A 16,997-nucleotide genomic window follows, 5' to 3' on the forward strand; every position below is an offset into this window, starting at 1 on the left:
AGAAAACAACTATGATAAATTACTAGAACAAACAAAGAAAGACTTAGAAAAATGGGAAAATTTACACATTTCATTCCTAGGAAGAATTTCGGCCATCAAAATGATTATATTACCTAAATTTTTATATTTGTTTCAGGTCACCCCAATTAAAATAGATAAACCGTTTTTTGAAAAGCTGAATAAAATAACATCTAAATTTATTTGGCAAGGGAAAAGGCCACGAATAAAATTTAAACTGCTTCAGGATACAAAAGATAGAGGAGGAGCTGCACTCCCTGACTGGGAGATATACTACCAAGCAGCAGTACTATCGTGGGTCAAAGATTGGATAGAATTAAAGGACTCTAGAACTTTAACAATTGAGGGACACGAACTTCAAACTGGCTGGCACTCCTTTATGTGGGATGAGAAATACAAAACACATTCATATTTTAAAACACATACAATAAGGAACTCATTATTACAAATTTGGCTTAAAATTAAAAAACAACATTATATGAAGATACCAAATTGGCTAGCACCGGCTGAATCAATTAGACACCCAAATTTAACAGATAAGACAAAAATAATTAGATATAAAGATATAATTGACTATCAAGGCAAACTAAAGACAAAACAACAATTGGAGAGAGATTTACACAGAGGAATAGACTGGTGGACTTACACTCAAATACAATCCAAATATAGAGAGCATATAAAAACATATGAAATTTATAATCAAAAACAAGAAATAGATAAAATTATATCAGATTCAGAAAATAAATTAATTAGTAGAATTTATAAATTTCTCCTACGCTATAAATTGGAAGAAGAGACAGTCAAAGAAACGATGATTAAGTGGGCTCAAAATATCAAACACACAATACCTTTGGAAAAATGGGAAAAGTTCTGGCAGGTAAACCTAAAGTTAACGAAAGCAACGGCGTACAAGGAAAATCAACTGAAAATGTTTTATCGGTGGCATATGTCTCCAACCAGATTGGCAAAAATACAACCTAAAAATAGCCCAATTTGTTGGAAGTGCAAAAAGGCACAAGGGACTTTCTATCATTTATGGTGGACGTGCCCGGCAGCAAAGAAATTTTGGTCTAACATCAAAAAATGGTTGGAACAAATAACAAAAACACAGATTGAAAAAGAACCAGAAACATTTTTATTAGGAATATTTAACAAATCATACCCTAAGGATATCAAATATCTTACAATTCATATATTAACTGCTGCAAGAATAACCTATGCAAGAAATTGGAAACAAGAAAAAATACCAAGTGAAACAGAAGTAATAGGGAAAATTTTAGAATGCGCTGAAATGGATAGGTTAACCAAAGAATTACAAGAAAAAGAAGAATCAGACTATTATAAAATATGGAATAATTGGTATAATTGGTTAAAAATTAGAAATATACAAAAAATATAGGGGATATATTACTGATTGATACATATATATGTAATAAAAATATTATTAGATTACAGAAAGGTGAAGGAATATATTATAAGTAGAAGTGACTCCTGATGATGTGGACAGGATTTTGGGGAGACTTAGTGCGGCCACATGTTTACTGGACCCGTGTCCCTCCTGGTTGGTACTGGCTTCCCGGGAGGTTACACGAGGCTGGCTTCAGGGTGTTATCAACGCTTCGTTGAGTGAGGGTTACTTCCCCACCGCCTTGAAAGAGGCGGTGGTGAGGCCTCTCCTCAAGAAGCCGTCCCTGGATCCGGCAATATTGGCCAACTATCGTCCTGTCTCCAACCTTCGCTTTATGGCGAAGGTTGTTGAGAGTGTGGTCGCACGACAGTTTCCGCAATTCCTGGAGGAAACATCTTATCTAGATCCGTTCCAGTCGGGTTTCAGGTCTGGGCACAGCACAGAAACGGCATTGGTCGCGTTGGTTGATGATCTCTGGAGGGCTCGGGACAGGGGTTGTTCCTCTGTTCTGGTCCTGTTAGACCTCTCAGCGGCTTTTGATACCATCGACCATGGTATCATGCTGCACCGGCTGGAAGAGTTGGGGGTGGGAGGCACCGTGTTGCGGTGGTTCTCCTCCTTTCTCTCCGACCGGTCGCAGTTTGTGTTGGCAGGGGGGCAGAGGTCGACCTCGAGGCCTCTCATTTGTGGAGTGCCGCAGGGATCGGTCCTCTCGCCTCTCCTGTTCAACATTTATGTGAAGCCGCTGGGTGAGATCATCCGTGGCTTTGGGGTGAGATACCACCAGTACGCTGATGACACCCAGCTGTACATCTCCACCCCAGGCCACCCCAATGATGCCCTTGAAGTGATGTCCCAGTGCCTGGAGGCTGTACGGATCTGGATGGGGAGGAACAGGCTCAAGCTCAACCCTTCCAAGACTGAGTGGCTGTGGCTCCCGGCATCCCGATATAGTCAGTTGACTCCATCACTGACTATTGGGGGCGAGTCATTGGCCCCCACAGAGAGGGCTCGCAATCTGGGAGTCCTCCTGGATATGCAGCTGTCCTTGGAGGAACACCTGACGGCTGTAACCAGGGGGACCTTTTGTCAGGTTCGCCTGATCCGCCAGTTGCGGCCCTTTCTTGATCGGGATTCCCTGTGCACAGTCACTCACGCCCTCGTCACCTCTCGCCTTGACTATTGCAACGCTCTCTACATGGGGCTCCCCTTGAGGAGCACCAGGAGGCTCCAGCTGGTCCAGAACGCAGCAGCGCGGGTAGTGACGGGAGCAGCATGGCGCTCCCATGTAACACCGCTCCTGCGCGAGCTGCACTGGCTCCCAGTTGTCTTCCGGGTGCGCTTCAAGGTGTTGGTTATCACCTTTAAAGCGCTCCATGGCATAGGGCCTAGCTATCTTCGAGACCGCCTGCTGCTACCAACGACCTCCCATCGACCCGTGCGCTCCCACAGAGAGGGCCTCCTCGGGGTGCCATCAGCCAGACAATGTAGGCTGGTGACCCCCAGGGGGAGAGCCTTCTCTGTGGGGGCACCTACCCTCTGGAATCAGCTCCCCCCAGAGATACGGAGAATCCAAGACCTCAGTGCCTTCCGTCGCGCCCTTAAAACCCATCTATTTAAACAAGCCGGGCTGGCTTAAGATGAAATTTTTAACTGTTTTTTAAATGTTTTAAACGTTTTTAATTGGTAATGAGTTTTAATTGGGCCAAATTTATATATCTTTTAATTGTTTTTAATATTTGTTCTGCATGTTTTTTAATCTGGCTGTACACCGCCCTGAGTCCTCAGGGAGAAGGGCGGTATAGAAATCCAATATAAAATAAAATAAATAAATAAATAAAGTGTAGAACGTCACTCTGAAAAAATGCTTAAGAAGAAATTATATTCTTTTTGTGTATATGTTGTATAAATGTTAGTTGTGTATATGTTACATATGTCTTTTTTAATATTTATATTCAATAAAAACTATTTTAAAAATAAAAAATAAAAACACAAGACACAACAATGATTAAAAATTAAAATAATTAAATAGATTTGGCTGGTTTAAAACCCCAAAAATGTAAAATACCCCAATTTAAAATCATTATGTTGATAGCCCAGCCTGGCGGAACAACAGGGTCTTCAATGCGCAACGAAACACCCGGAGGTCGGAGACCTTACGTATTTCCGGGGGCAGTTCATTCCACAGGGCTGGGGCTCCCACAGAGAAGGCCCTCCCCCTGGGTGTCGCCAGCCGACATAACTTGGCCGATGGCACCCTGAGGAGACCCTCTCTGTGGGAGCGGACTGGCCGGTGGGAGGCTACTGGTGGCAGAAGTCGGTCTCGAAGGTACCCGGGTCCTATGCCATGGAGCGCTTTAAAGGTGGTAACCAGCACCTTGAATCGCACCCGGAAGACCACTGGGAGCCAGTGCAGCTCGCGCAGGAGGGGTGTCACACGGGCACAACGAGTTGCGCCCATAACCACCCGCGCGGCCGCATTCTGGACCAGTTGGAGCCTCCGAGTGCTCTTCAAGGGGAGCCCCATGTAGAGAGCATTACAATAGTCCAGCCGGGAGGTGACAAGGGCATGAGTGACCGTGTGCAAGGGAATACATATTTAATTTTACATGTGTTAACTGCAGCTAGAATTGTGTTTGCACAACAATGGAAAAATGAAGAGATCCCTACAGATGAAAATGTTATAAAAAAAATATTAGAATGTGCAGAAATGGATAGACTAGCATTCAAAATTAAGGAGAAGGAAGAAACTGAATACTGTTTAACATGGGATTTGTTTTAGCAATGGCTAACTAGCAGAAACAGAAGTTAGAAACTTAAAAGCATAAATAAGGAAATGATTAACTATATTGAAGATATATTAAAATGGATAAGTAAATATTATGTGATTACCATTAATGTTATGTTATCATTGTTTATCATTAACGTTATGAATATTATTATTAATACTATTTCTCAAAAACAATTGTACTCAGACAACACACTGTTCATATAGACATTGATTTTTTTATGTTTAATATTAAAAATAAAATAAAAAAATATTTAAAGAAAGAGATTCCTTATTTCTTTTTTAACAAAATGACAAAGGAGTACTAACATTAAATTGTTGTTTTATTCAGTGATGGGAACGGAGGTTATACTATTATGCTTAAATTGAGATTTCCTTCACCATCAATTTTAATTAAAGCCTCGTGGGACTGCCCTTTTAAACTAACTTTCTGATTTTTTCTGTGTTCATAATCAATTGCTATTTTTTTAAAGTTTTGTGACCTTGTTAATAGAGGAAGGGAGCGTAAATGTTGCCAAATTTTCCTTACAGCATTGGAGAAATGTATTTTTCTAAGTATACTCAAATTTCCCACTAAAGCTTCTTCTCTGTATCTCATCTAACATCTACTATAATTTTCATATCTCTTATCTATTTATTTATAAATAACTATATAAATCCTATCTATTTTATCTAATATCCCCAGGATTCAACAGGAGAGGCCAAAGTTATATAGCACCACTATTATTTTTTTTAAATAATAATGGATTGAATTTTTTTGATTGGAATTTAAAATTATATTTCAAATGGAGCCCCATGAAAAACTGAATACTTTTCCCTTAAAACAAAACAAAACAAAAAGTGAATGTAATGCCAGAGTGAATGTAATCTGTATGAGAAAAAGAGTGGTCCTATTAGGGAGGACGGGGAGGATGAGTTAATATTAATCATCAATGCACAATTAAGTACAGAATTAATGGCTTCTATAATGATACATATGCTGTTTAGAGGCAGAGGCTGCACTTTCCAATTCATGTTTTTCTTTGGTCTCTGAGGATGCACTGGTGATATGGTGGGAGGCCAAAGGGCTTTTTTTTTTTTAACATTTTTTGAGACCTTAGAATTTTTGAAGGTACAAATTAGGTGCACTGAGAACTGCACTTTAGATAAAACAGAAAATCACAATTGCGGAGGGGCATGGCCAGCATTGCGGCAAAACAACGCTTTCTTCGGGGGCTCCAGAGGGATCGTCGATATCACAGCCATCTGGGGGTCTTTTTTTGACCAAAGCCATCCTGTAGGGATGGTGAATGAGGGAGGCACAGACTGGCGAGCACAGGGAAGCCGCAAATTCCCTGGCTGGTCGGAAGAAGCTTCTCAACCGGGTGGCTGAGAAAACGGCCATTGAGAGCCGCTACAAAGCTGGGGCGGCCACAACAGAAGCGCGGAAGGAAAAGGAAGTGTGGATCGTCTGGGTGAGATGCCTGCTTTTCTTTAAAAGATACGTTTCTTTTCATAACCTCCTGGAAATCGCTAAAAGAGGAGAAAACGGCAAAAAGAGAGGAGGGGAGAGTGGGTGTGTGTTGGCTTCTCCATCTCCGGCAATACAGCGGCGAAGAAAGCGGGTGGGCCCAAACAAAAGAAGAAAAAATTAAATGAATTAGCAGAATTGATTTGGAGAATAAGAAAATAAGAGCAGAAAGCCTGATTGAGTATTTTTAAACTTTTTATTTTTAATAAATGAAATTGAATTAAATTCTGAGGTGGTTCTGAGGTGGTTCTCCTCCTTCCTCTCTGACCGCTCGCAGTTCGTGTTGGCAGGGGAGCAGAAGTCGACCTCGAGGCACCTCGCATGGGGAGTGCCGCAAGGGTCGGTCCTCTCGCCCCTTCTGTTCAACATTTATGTGAAGCCGCTGGGTGAGATCATCCGTGGTTTTGGGGTGAAGTGTCATCTGTACGCTGATGATACTCAGCTGTACATCTCCACCCCAGACCACCCCAACGATGCCCTTGATGTGATGTCTCGCTGCCTGGAGGCCGTGCGGGTCTGGATGGGGAGGAACAGGCTCAGACTCAACCCATCCAAGACCGAGTGGCTGTGGCTACCGGCGTCCCGATATAGTCAGCAGGTGCCATCGCTGACTATTGGGGGTGAATCTTTGCCCCCCACAGAGAGGGCTTGCAATCTGGGTGTCCTCCTGGATGCACGGCTATCTTTAGAAGAGCATATGACGGCCGTGGCCAGGGGGGCCTTTTATCAGGTTTGCCTGATTCGCCAGTTGCAGCCCTTTCTGGACCGGGATGCCTTGTGCACGGTCACTCATGCCCTTGTCACCTCCCGGCTGGACTATTGTAATGCTCTCTACATGGGGCTCCCCTTGAAGAGCACTCGGAGGCTCCAACTGGTCCAGAATGCGGCCGCGTGGGTGGTTATGGGCGCAACTCGTTGTGCCCGTGTGACACCCCTCCTGTGCGGGCTGCACTGGCTCCCAGTGGTCTTTCGGGTGAGATTCAAGGTGTTGGTCACCACCTTTAAAGTGCTCCATGGCACAGGACCGGGGTACCTTCGAGACCGACTTCTGCCACCAATAGCCTCCCACCAGCCAGTTCGCTCCCACAAAGAGGGTCTCCTCAGGGTGCCATCAGCCAAGTTATGTCGGCTGGCGACACCCAGGGGGAGGGCCTTCTCTGTGGGAGCCCCAGCCCTGTGGAATGAACTGCCCCCGGAAATACATAAGATCTCCGACCTCCGGGTGTTTCGCTGTGCACTGAAGACCCTGTTGTTCCGCCAGGCTGGGCTATCAACATAATAATTTTAAATTGGGGTATTTTAAATTGAGCGAAATTTATTTAATTATTTTAAATTTTTAATCGATGTTTTGTCTTGTGTTTTTAAATAGGCTGTACACCGCCCTGAGTCCTTCGGGAGAAGGGCGGTATAGAAATAAAATTATTATTATTATTATTATTATTATTATTATTATTATTATTATTATTATTATTATTATTATTATTATTATTATCTGCCTTCAACAGCTTCTTCAACAACTTCTAGCCCTGCGGCTCAGAGAACATTGGATACTATGACCATGCAATTGGAATTAAAAAATATGATACAGGCATTTCATGAAGACTTCAAAGAAAGAATAGGCAAATTAGATGAGAGAATGTAAAAAGTAGAAGGGGAGTTAAAAGATGTCAAGGGGATGATTGAAAAAAATGAACAAAGAATACAAAAGGTGGAAGAAAAAGCAGAATCCACAGAAAAAAGAGTGGAAGAGTTGGACGATAGACTTACAATAACTGATAAAAATCAGGAGAAAACAATTATTTCTTTAGATTATTTTTTTGGATTGTACAGATTATTATCTAAGATTTCAAAACATAGAAGAGGAGAAGGGAGAAAATCTAGCTGAAATAATGGCAGAGTTGTTGGCAGAAGCAATGGAGGATACTAAAGAAAAGATATTAAATGAGATTGATGAGATATTTAGAGTACATACTAGATATGCAATGTGAAATAAATTACCTAGCGAGGTGCATGTAAAATTCACCAAGAAAGCAATAAAAACAGAGATATTACAGACAGCAAGAAATAGTCCAATAAAATATAAAGGTAGAGAGATAGTGGTGTTGAAACAAATACCTACAAGAGTCTGAGAAAAAGAGTACCAGTTCTTGACAAAATGCTTAATTAAGAAAGGAGTAAGCTTCAGGTGGTTAATACCAGAAGGAATATTGGTGAATTGGCAGGAGCAAAGACACAGACTAGACTCGTTAGAGAAGGCAGAATTATTTTATGACCAATACTTGGGGTTACAAGATAAGGAAAGACTGAGAGAGGAAAGAGAGATTAGATATCAGGAAGAAACTGTGTAAGAAAAAGAAGAACAAACAAGAGAGACGGCAAAGGAACGAGAAGAAAGAGTAATAAGAGAAGGAGCAAAGTTAAAAGATGTTAAAGATCAAAGAGAGACAAGAACAACAAGATCAGCAAAAGCTATTAACAAGTAAACTATGGAAAAAGAAATAAAAGTAATATCGATAAATATAAATGGACTAAATTCGGCAATAAAAAGGAAAAGAACTTTAAATAAATTGGATAAATTAAAAATGGATATAATATGTTTAGAAGAAGTTCACATTAGAAAACAACATAAAAAACTTTTGGAATACCCAAAATTGGGAGAATTATTTACTGCACTGGCACATCAAAGTAAAAGAGGTGTAGTATTATACATTAAAAAGACATTAGAACCTAAACAAATATTTGTTGACGAAGAAGGGAGGATTCTTATGGTGGAAGTAACAATGAATTATAAACAAATACTTTTAGTGGCGATATACGCCCCAAATGACAATCAAGAAGATAATGGAAAAGTACACAGGAAAATAATAGAACTGGAGTACGAAAATATCTGCATGATGGATGATTTCAATGCAATAATAGAAGTTGATTTGGACGATAAAACTACAAAGATAAATAAGAAGTCCAGGAAAACTCTTCCAAAAGCCTTCTTTACAATGGTGGAGGAACTAAGCATTCAAGACGCTTGGAGAGGAAGATACCCGAAGGAAAAGCAATACACTTTCTATTCAAACAGACATATGTCATGGTCTAGAATAGACATGATGTGGATATCAACCGATTTATTAGCTAATATACAAGATATAAGCATTGAAGCAAGCACATGGGCAGATCATAATCTGATTAGAATTATATGAAAGGGACAAAAAAAGAGATCAAGATGGACATTAAATCAAACAATATTAAATGAAAAAGAGTTTCAACAATTTATAGAGAAAGAATTGGTATTCTTTTTCAGAGAAAATAAAAAGGAAGATACCTCTTTAGAAAATGTGTGGGATGCAGCGAAAGCATATATTTGAGGATTGGCAATGACTTACTTGGGAAAAAGGAACAAAAAGAAAAGACAAACTCAAAAAAAATTGGAAGAGGAGTATAAGAAATTAGAGATGGAACTGCAGAAAGATAAACAAAATAAGAGGATTAAAACCAAATGGACCTAAAAAAGCATGAATTTAATTTAATCGAAAAAGAGGATTTGGCACTTAAAATAAAGGCTTCTAAACAAAATTTCTTTGAAAATGCAAACAAGCCAGGAAGATGGTTGGCATATAAAATGAAAAAGGAGAGAGAGAAAAAGTTAATTAATCAACTAATGGATGAGGAGGGAACTGTATGTTATCGAAATGAAGAAAATGAAGAAAAGAAAAAAATAGTACAGAATTATTATGAGAAACTCTATAAACAAGAGACAATATCAGAAGAAAAGATAAAACAATACTTAGAAAAATCTGAACTAACTAAAATACCGGAAGATTATAAAAAGGCATTAGAGGAAAGAATAACAATGATGGAACTAAAAAACAAAAGAATGGTAAAACGCCGGGCCCAGATGGATTGCCAGCAGAGTTATATAAAACATTACAAGATGTAATAAGCAACACAATGCTGGAAGTATTTAATGAACTCTTGGTAGAAGAGAAGATACCAAATTCGTGGATGGAGGCATATATTACTCTTATACCAAAAGAAGATACAGACCTGCAACAAATAAAAAATTATAGACTGATTTCCCTGTTATAAGATATTTGCATCAATTATGGCTGATAGACTAGAGAGATTGTTAAATGAATTTATACACACAGACCAAAATGGTTTTCTACCTAAGAGACAGATTAGAGACAATATGAGAATAATTTTGAACACTTTGGAATATTATGAAGCACATCCAGAAAAACAAATGGCATTGATGTTTCTTGATGCACAGAAGGTGTTTGACAATGTGAATTGTCAATTTATGATAAAACAATTACAGACTATGGATTTTGGGGGGAGATTTATAAATATGATTAAAACAATTTATTAGAAGCAATCAGCGAAGGTGATGGTAAATGGACATATGATAGAGAAGGTTAATATTATGAAAGGCACAAGGCAGGGTTGTCCTTTATCCCCTTTACCAAGGGTGAAATGCTCCCGGTTCGGACCGGATCGGCTGATCTGGTAGGGATGGCAGCTGGTGGTTCAGAGAACCGGTAGCAAAAATCCCTGCCCCCCCGCCCATGCCCACCCAATTGCCTGGTCGCCCGCTTGCCGCATCTTTTAAAAAATGCTTTTAAAAGGTAAAAAAAAAGGCTCTGATGATCACAGCTGAGCTGCGTGATCATCAGAGCCTTTTTTTACTTTTAAAAGCATTTTTTAAAAATGCTTTTAAAATAAAATGTAAACATAAAATGTAAAAAAATGCTTTTAAAAGTAAAAAAAAAGATTGTGCGCCACAGCTGATCACCCCCGCGCGCTTTTCTACTTACCACATGCCTCCTTTTGGTGTGCACTGCGCACGAGCACATCGCATTTGGTGCGTGGTGCGCACTGCACATGCCCACGCGCAGCCAGAGAACCGGTAGTAAACCGATTCAGATTTCACCACTGCCCTTTACTATTTGTGTTGACATTAGAGGTATTAAATAGAAATATAAGACAAAACGAAGAGATAAGAGGTATTAGAATTAAGAAAAAAGAATATAAACTACAGACATTTGCAGACGATTTAGTGTTTATTTTAGAGGAACCGCAAGTAGTAGGGCCAAAATTAATAGAACAAATAGAAGAATATGGAGAAGTGGCAGGGTTGAAAATCAATAAAGATAAAATGAAAATATTGGTGAAAAACATCACAGAGAAGCAGAAAAGGGAGTTAATGGAAAAATTAGATACTCAGATTATGAAAAAGGTAAGATACTTAGGAATTCAGTTAACAGCAAGATGTATAACGATGAAGGAAGATAATTATTATAAATTGAAAAGACAATTTGAGATGGACTTGGGGAGATGGAAGAATTTACAATTATTAATGGGAAGAATAGCAACAATTAAGATGAATATATTACCAAGATTGTTGTTTTTATTTCAAATAATACCGATAAAATTAGAAAAAAAATATTTTGAAAATCTTAATAAAACAATAATGAAATTTATATGGCAAGGGAAAAAAAAGTGAGAATTAACATAAAAATGTTACAAGATGCAAGACTTAGAGGAGGGTTTGGACTACCAAACTGGGAATTATATTATCAGTAACATTATCATGGATGAAAGAATGGATTGTATTAAGAAATACAAGGTTATTGACATTGGAGGGACATGTTTTACAACTGGCATGCTTTCTTATGGTATGGGAAGAATAAGATACATAGTTATTTTCAAAGACATTATGTAAGAAATGCTTTATTATCAGTATGGGAGAAAGTTAGAGAAAAACATTATCTGAAAATACCAACATGGCTTTCCACAATGGAAGCTTTAATACATCCAAATATCAATATGGGAAATATTATTAGATATAAAGATATTTTATCAGAAAAGGGGGAATTGAAAACGAAACAAGAACTAGAAGAACAAGGGATTGATATGGTGTGGTATACACAATTGTAAATACAATTGAGATATGAAAAAGATGCAAAAGGATGTTGGTCTTACCTGACACATCTCTTCTCAGTGCGCTGCGGGAGAATCAAAGCAAGGGTTAACTTCAATCCTATTGCCAGAGACTGAGTTGTAGATTTTTCTTGGCCACACCTCCCTTGTCCGGCTGAGCTTCAGTTTTTCGCTGAAGGCATGTCAGAGTAGTATACCGGCACCTGTAGAGATAGAAATGCACCCAGACCCCAGGACCAGACGGTCGGCAGGACAGGTCTTGGATTCTCCCGCAGCGCACTGAGACGTGTCAGGTAAGACCAACGTCCTTTCTCCAGTGCGCTGCTTGGAGAATCCAAGCAAGGGATATACCCAAGCTTGAGAACTAGGGGAGGGAGACCAGCTGGTCCCTGGTCCCCACGGTGGCATGTATCCTTTCAAGAACTCTACTTCCGAAGGATGCCTCAGGCGAGGCATACACATCTAGCTTATAATGTCTGATAAAGGGCGACGGAGATGACCAGGTTGCCGCCCTACAGATGTCTTCAATGGGAGCTTGTGTGGCCCAAGCAGCGGTAGTGGCTGCACTCCTGGTGGAGTGAGCCATAATCCGCCTTGGAACAGGCCGAGCCTGCATCTCATAAGCCTTGGAAATACAGGCTTTTAACCAATGGTGGAAGTCGTCACCTTCTTGCCCATGGTGGCAGGCTGAAAGAAGACAAATAAAGATTCTGTCTTCCGAAAGGAAGAAGTCCGTTTAATATACCTACCTCTCCTGACATCTAGGGTATGCCAGCATTCCTCCACGGGATGATGGGGACCCGGCAAAAATTAGGCAAAATGAGCTCCTGGGCTCGGTGAAACCAGGTGTTCACCTTTGGCAGAAAGAAAGGGTCCAAATGTAGAACCACCTTATCTGCATGAAAAATGCAAAGGTCCTCCCTCACAGATAACACTGCCAATTCAGATATCCGCCTGGCTGATGTTATCGCCACCAGGAACGCTACCTTCAGTGTTAAGTATCTGAGGCTAGAAGTCTTCAATGGCTCAAAAGGTGTTGAAGTGAGAGCCTGAAGGACCAAGACCAGATTCCAGGTGGGATAATGATGCACCACCGGAGGTCTCAAATTAGCGGCACCTTTCAGAAAGCTGCGTATACTGGGTTGGTGAGTAAGGGGTTGCCTGTTTTCACATGTCAACACTGTAGCTGTTCTGCCCCAGCTACGGACCCCAAAGAACGCAGCACACACAAAGTCCATAGAAACCTTAGTTTACTAATTAAGGACTACTAATGAGCTTTCTTAGTAGTTGTTCGAACACAAGTACAGTTTAAATCAGTCTTTTCTGAACAAGGGCTGTTAATTTAACTTCATTAACAGCCGACAAGAATCCAAAGAATAATAACTCAATTCTGAGGCACAGTATTTCAGTTACCACCTTTAAAGCGCTCCATGGCATAGGACCTAGTTATCTTCGAGACCACCTTCTGCCACCGACGACCTCCCATCGACCCGTGCGCTCCCACAGAGAGGGCCTCCTCGGGGTGCCATCAGCCAAGCAATGCAGGCTGGTGACCCCCAGGGGGTGGGCCTTCTCTGTGGGGGCTCCCACCCTCTGGAATCAACTGCCCCCAGAGATAAGGAGAATCCAAGACCTCCGTGCCTTCCGCCGTGCCCTAAAAACTTTCCTTTTCCAACAAGCCGGGCTGGCCTAACAAATCCTTTTAAATGATTTTAAATTTGTTTGTCTTTTTAAATTTTGGGCCAAATTGAGATATTTCCTTTTAATCTGTTCTTAATTTATGTATTATGTATGTCGAGCCCTATCATCCCGCTGGGTGCCAAACCGCTCGACAACTCACCTGGCTCCGCTCGCCCGCGCGGCAACACGGGCGTGGGATAGCATGGGGCTGTGCCAGCACCGAGGAGCGCCCCACTACTGCCCCGCTCCTCCGACACACTTCCTAGTTTCGCCTGGGACACGCGCACATTTACACATGGGGGGGATGCACGGAGGCACTTCGGTGTGGGGGTGTGTGGAAGCGTCGGGGCTAGGGTTTCACAGGGTCGGGTAGCTTTTGCTCGGGAAGTTTCTGACATGCAGCAGCTGGCTCCTATCACCGCCCCGCCCGTCTCCAGCCTGCTGATTCGCCACTGGCGGGGCGTTGTTCCGGGCTCCGCCTCACAGCTGACGGGCACGGGATGGATTTAAGTGCTACATGCCGTATGCATGTAGCGCCAATTTTACATCGTTACGACTGCAGCGTTTTCGGGACGGACAAGATTAAACCAGCATTACATTCCAACGTTGTTCTTGGTGGTTTGTCCTTGTTGCGCCTGAGGATTCTGAGAATGTATTTATGTGTTTTTACTTGGCTGTACACCGCCCTGAGTCCCTAGGGAGAAGGGCGGTATATAAATTTGAAGTAAAATAAATAAAAATAAATAAATAACCGTAATCTTACTGTGGTTGGCAGAATGCCCAGAAGCAATTTGCAGGAAAACTGACAAGAGATAAACAAGAGCCAAATCAAACGTTTCTGGAATCAAGATGTGAAGGAATATGAACGAAGTTGTTTCCTGCAAATTGCATCAGTCGTTGTCCTTCCTTAAATAGGCTAGGGGAGTGGTCAATTAGCCCCAAGCCTTACTCTCGAGGAGACCTCCTCCTCAGGAGCCACTCCTGCCTTTTAACAGCTCTGCACGCTCATGCATCGAGAAGAGGCTCCTCCTCTTCTTCCTCTTCACTTATGGGAGCTTCTGGAGGTTTTGAAGGCCCTGGCTGAATCCCCGCCTCTGGCACCACATCTTCTCCAGCCTCCTCATTGTCTGACTCAAGCGCCAGCTGCACAGGCTGCTGGCGCAACACCACACCAGCCTCCTCGCTGTTGGAATCAGCTACTAACTGCACAGGCCACTGACGGGCCACAACAGTAGCTAAGGCACCGACCTGTCTCCTATGGGTGTTGGGAGAGAGTCCCGTCTAGTTCGGTTTGCAGAAAATCCAAAACCTCAGGAACCGAAGTGCCTAAGGGGTCAAGGTGATGAGAGGAACACCACTGACAGAAGGCCTTCCATGTGGCGTCATAAATTTGGTTGGTTGAAGGTCTTCTAGATGCCTGTATGGTCCGGATGACCTTCCCAGACAGTTTGGCCCTCCTCAGGAGGCTCCTCTCAAGTGCCAGGCGGTCAGTTGGAGCCACTGAGGCTCCGGATGTACTATGACCCCCTGGCTGAGATAAATCCTGTCCCGGGGAATCCGCCAGGGGCGGGACACCGAGAGGCTTACCAGGTCTGCGTACCAGGGGCGTCTGGGCCAATGCAGAGCTAGAAGCAGAACTTCCACCTTCTCCTCCAACACTTTCTGAATGACCCTGGGAATGAGGGGAATTGGAGGGAAGGCGTAAAGCAGTCCCTGAGGCCAGGGACTGTGGAGAGCATTGATCCCTTCTGCCCCCGGGGTTGCAAACCTGGAGAAGAACCTCGGTAGCTGGGCCTTGGAGGGGTGAGCAAACAGATCCACCTCTGGCTGACCGAATCTCTCGCACACTTCCTTGAAGAGATCCGGGTGCAGGCGCCACTCTGAGTGGTCCAGGGTCGTCCTGCTCAGCCAGTCCGCCTGCACGTTTGTCTCTCCAGAGATGTATTCCGCCCTGATGGAGAGAACATGTCTCTCTGCTCAGAGCCCCAGCTTCTCCGCTTCTGCCATAAGGGACCTGGAGCGAGTACCCCCTTCCCGATTTATGTGGGCTTTCGTGGCCACATTGTCTGTCAGGATAAGAACATGCTGGCCTGACACTGCCTCTTGGAAGTGGTGTAGGGCAAGGTGAACCGCCCGCAGCTCCAGCCAATTGATATTGTTTTGGAGATCTGTCAGAGACCACCTGACCTGAACCACCTGAGCTTGGAGGTGGGCGCCCCAACCAAAGAGGCTTGCGTCTGATGTGATCGTGACCCGCTGGGTCACCCTGAAGGCGCAGCCCCGCCGTAACGTGGGGGATGTCCACCAATGCAGGGATCTCAGCACCCTTTGTGTAAGTCTCACTTTGATTTTTGAATTGCTCTTGCTGGCCCTCTGGTGTGGTAGCAGAAACTATTGCAGTGCTGTGGCATGCAGCTGAGCCCAAGGCACTATCGCTAGACATGAAATCATCTTCCCCAATAGCTGGGAGAGGAGATTTAGAGGCACCAATTGCAGAGCTACTACTTTTGTCACTAATGACTGCAGGCTTTCCTGACGGTCTGGTGAGAGAAAGACTTGGCCGGAGGAGGAATCTATCACTGCTCCTAGGTGAAGGAGACTGGTGGATGGAACCAGATGGCTCTTTTTGAAGTTGACCGTGAAGCCATGGTTCTGAAGGAGCTGTATTACAGTCTGGACGTCCTGTTCCACTCACAAGACTCAGCTGGACTGGATCAAAATGTCGTCGATGTAACATTGCAATTGAATGGGGATTGCTCTGATGTGGGCTGCGACCACTGCCAACACCTTAGTGAAGGCCCTGGGAGCTGACGACAGACCAAAGGGCAGGGCCTGGTACTGGAAGTGGTGCCCTGCATACGAGAACCTCAGGAACTTGCGAAGACAAGGACGAATGGGCACGTGAAGATAGGCCTCCTTGAGGTCTATGGAGGTCAACATGTCGCCCTCCCTGATGCAGTCCAAGATGGATTGAAGGGACTGCATCTTGAAGTGGCGGTGTAGTCATTTGCCACAGCGAAAGCAGTGACCTCCTGATCCCCGAAAGGGCCACTTGGTCGGAGCCTGACGCCTCCCTCTGTTGCGATAGGATGACCTATCTGGAAACCTCTCGTGACCCTGGTAGGCTGGGCGCTGAAACTGGGCAAAGCTGGACCCAGATTCTGTTGACCTGAATTGCTGCCTTTGAGAGTAGTAAGGCGCGGCTCTACGATCCACCCGTCTGTGCAAGGAGGGCAGAGTTTTCTTCTTGTTCCTGCTTTCAACAAGGATGGGATCCAAGGCCTCCCCAAACAAGTTTGACCCTTTGTAGGAGGCGGAAGCCAATCTCCATTTGGAACGCATGTCCACCTGCCAATGGTGAAGCCACAGGAGGCGGTGCGAAGTCACAGTAGAGGCTACGGCCCTGGATGCGAACTTAGTCGCATTCAAAGTCGCATCAGTGGAAAATTCAGTGGCTGCCATCATTTTATTCTAGTCCTTATGCAGTCTGGTCTCATCAGGTGGCAGTCTTGCCTGCATCTGGCGTAACCAGATCAGGGTGGCCCGAATGAAAAAGGAGGCTGCAGTGGCTGATCTGATGGCCCAGGCCGCAGCCTGATGCGTTTTGCGAAGCGCCATCTCTGCCTTTTTGTCCTCTGCCTTTATAGACCTTCCGCAAT

General features: G+C 43.3%; 2 protein-coding genes across 2 annotated transcripts in view; both read right to left on the reverse strand.

The window, feature by feature from the left end:
- PRR12 (proline rich 12) overlaps nt 1-16,997 on the reverse strand; it is a 113,937-nt gene that overhangs the window by 34,425 nt on the left and 62,515 nt on the right. The gene's annotated exons all lie outside the window — the stretch shown is intronic.
- Nucleotides 12,301-16,278, reverse strand: LOC139317476 (uncharacterized). Its single transcript, XM_070944546.1, is given in 5 exon segments — nt 12,301-12,345; nt 12,585-12,838; nt 14,559-14,617; nt 14,619-15,010; nt 16,126-16,278. Coding segments are annotated over 5 exon segments (903 nt in total).

This window comes from Pituophis catenifer, unplaced genomic scaffold (genome assembly GCF_029215685.1).
Source record: "Pituophis catenifer annectens isolate HBS135680 unplaced genomic scaffold, rPitCat1.0.hap2 SCAF_5, whole genome shotgun sequence".
Classification (NCBI taxonomy): Eukaryota; Metazoa; Chordata; class Lepidosauria; order Squamata; family Colubridae; genus Pituophis; species Pituophis catenifer.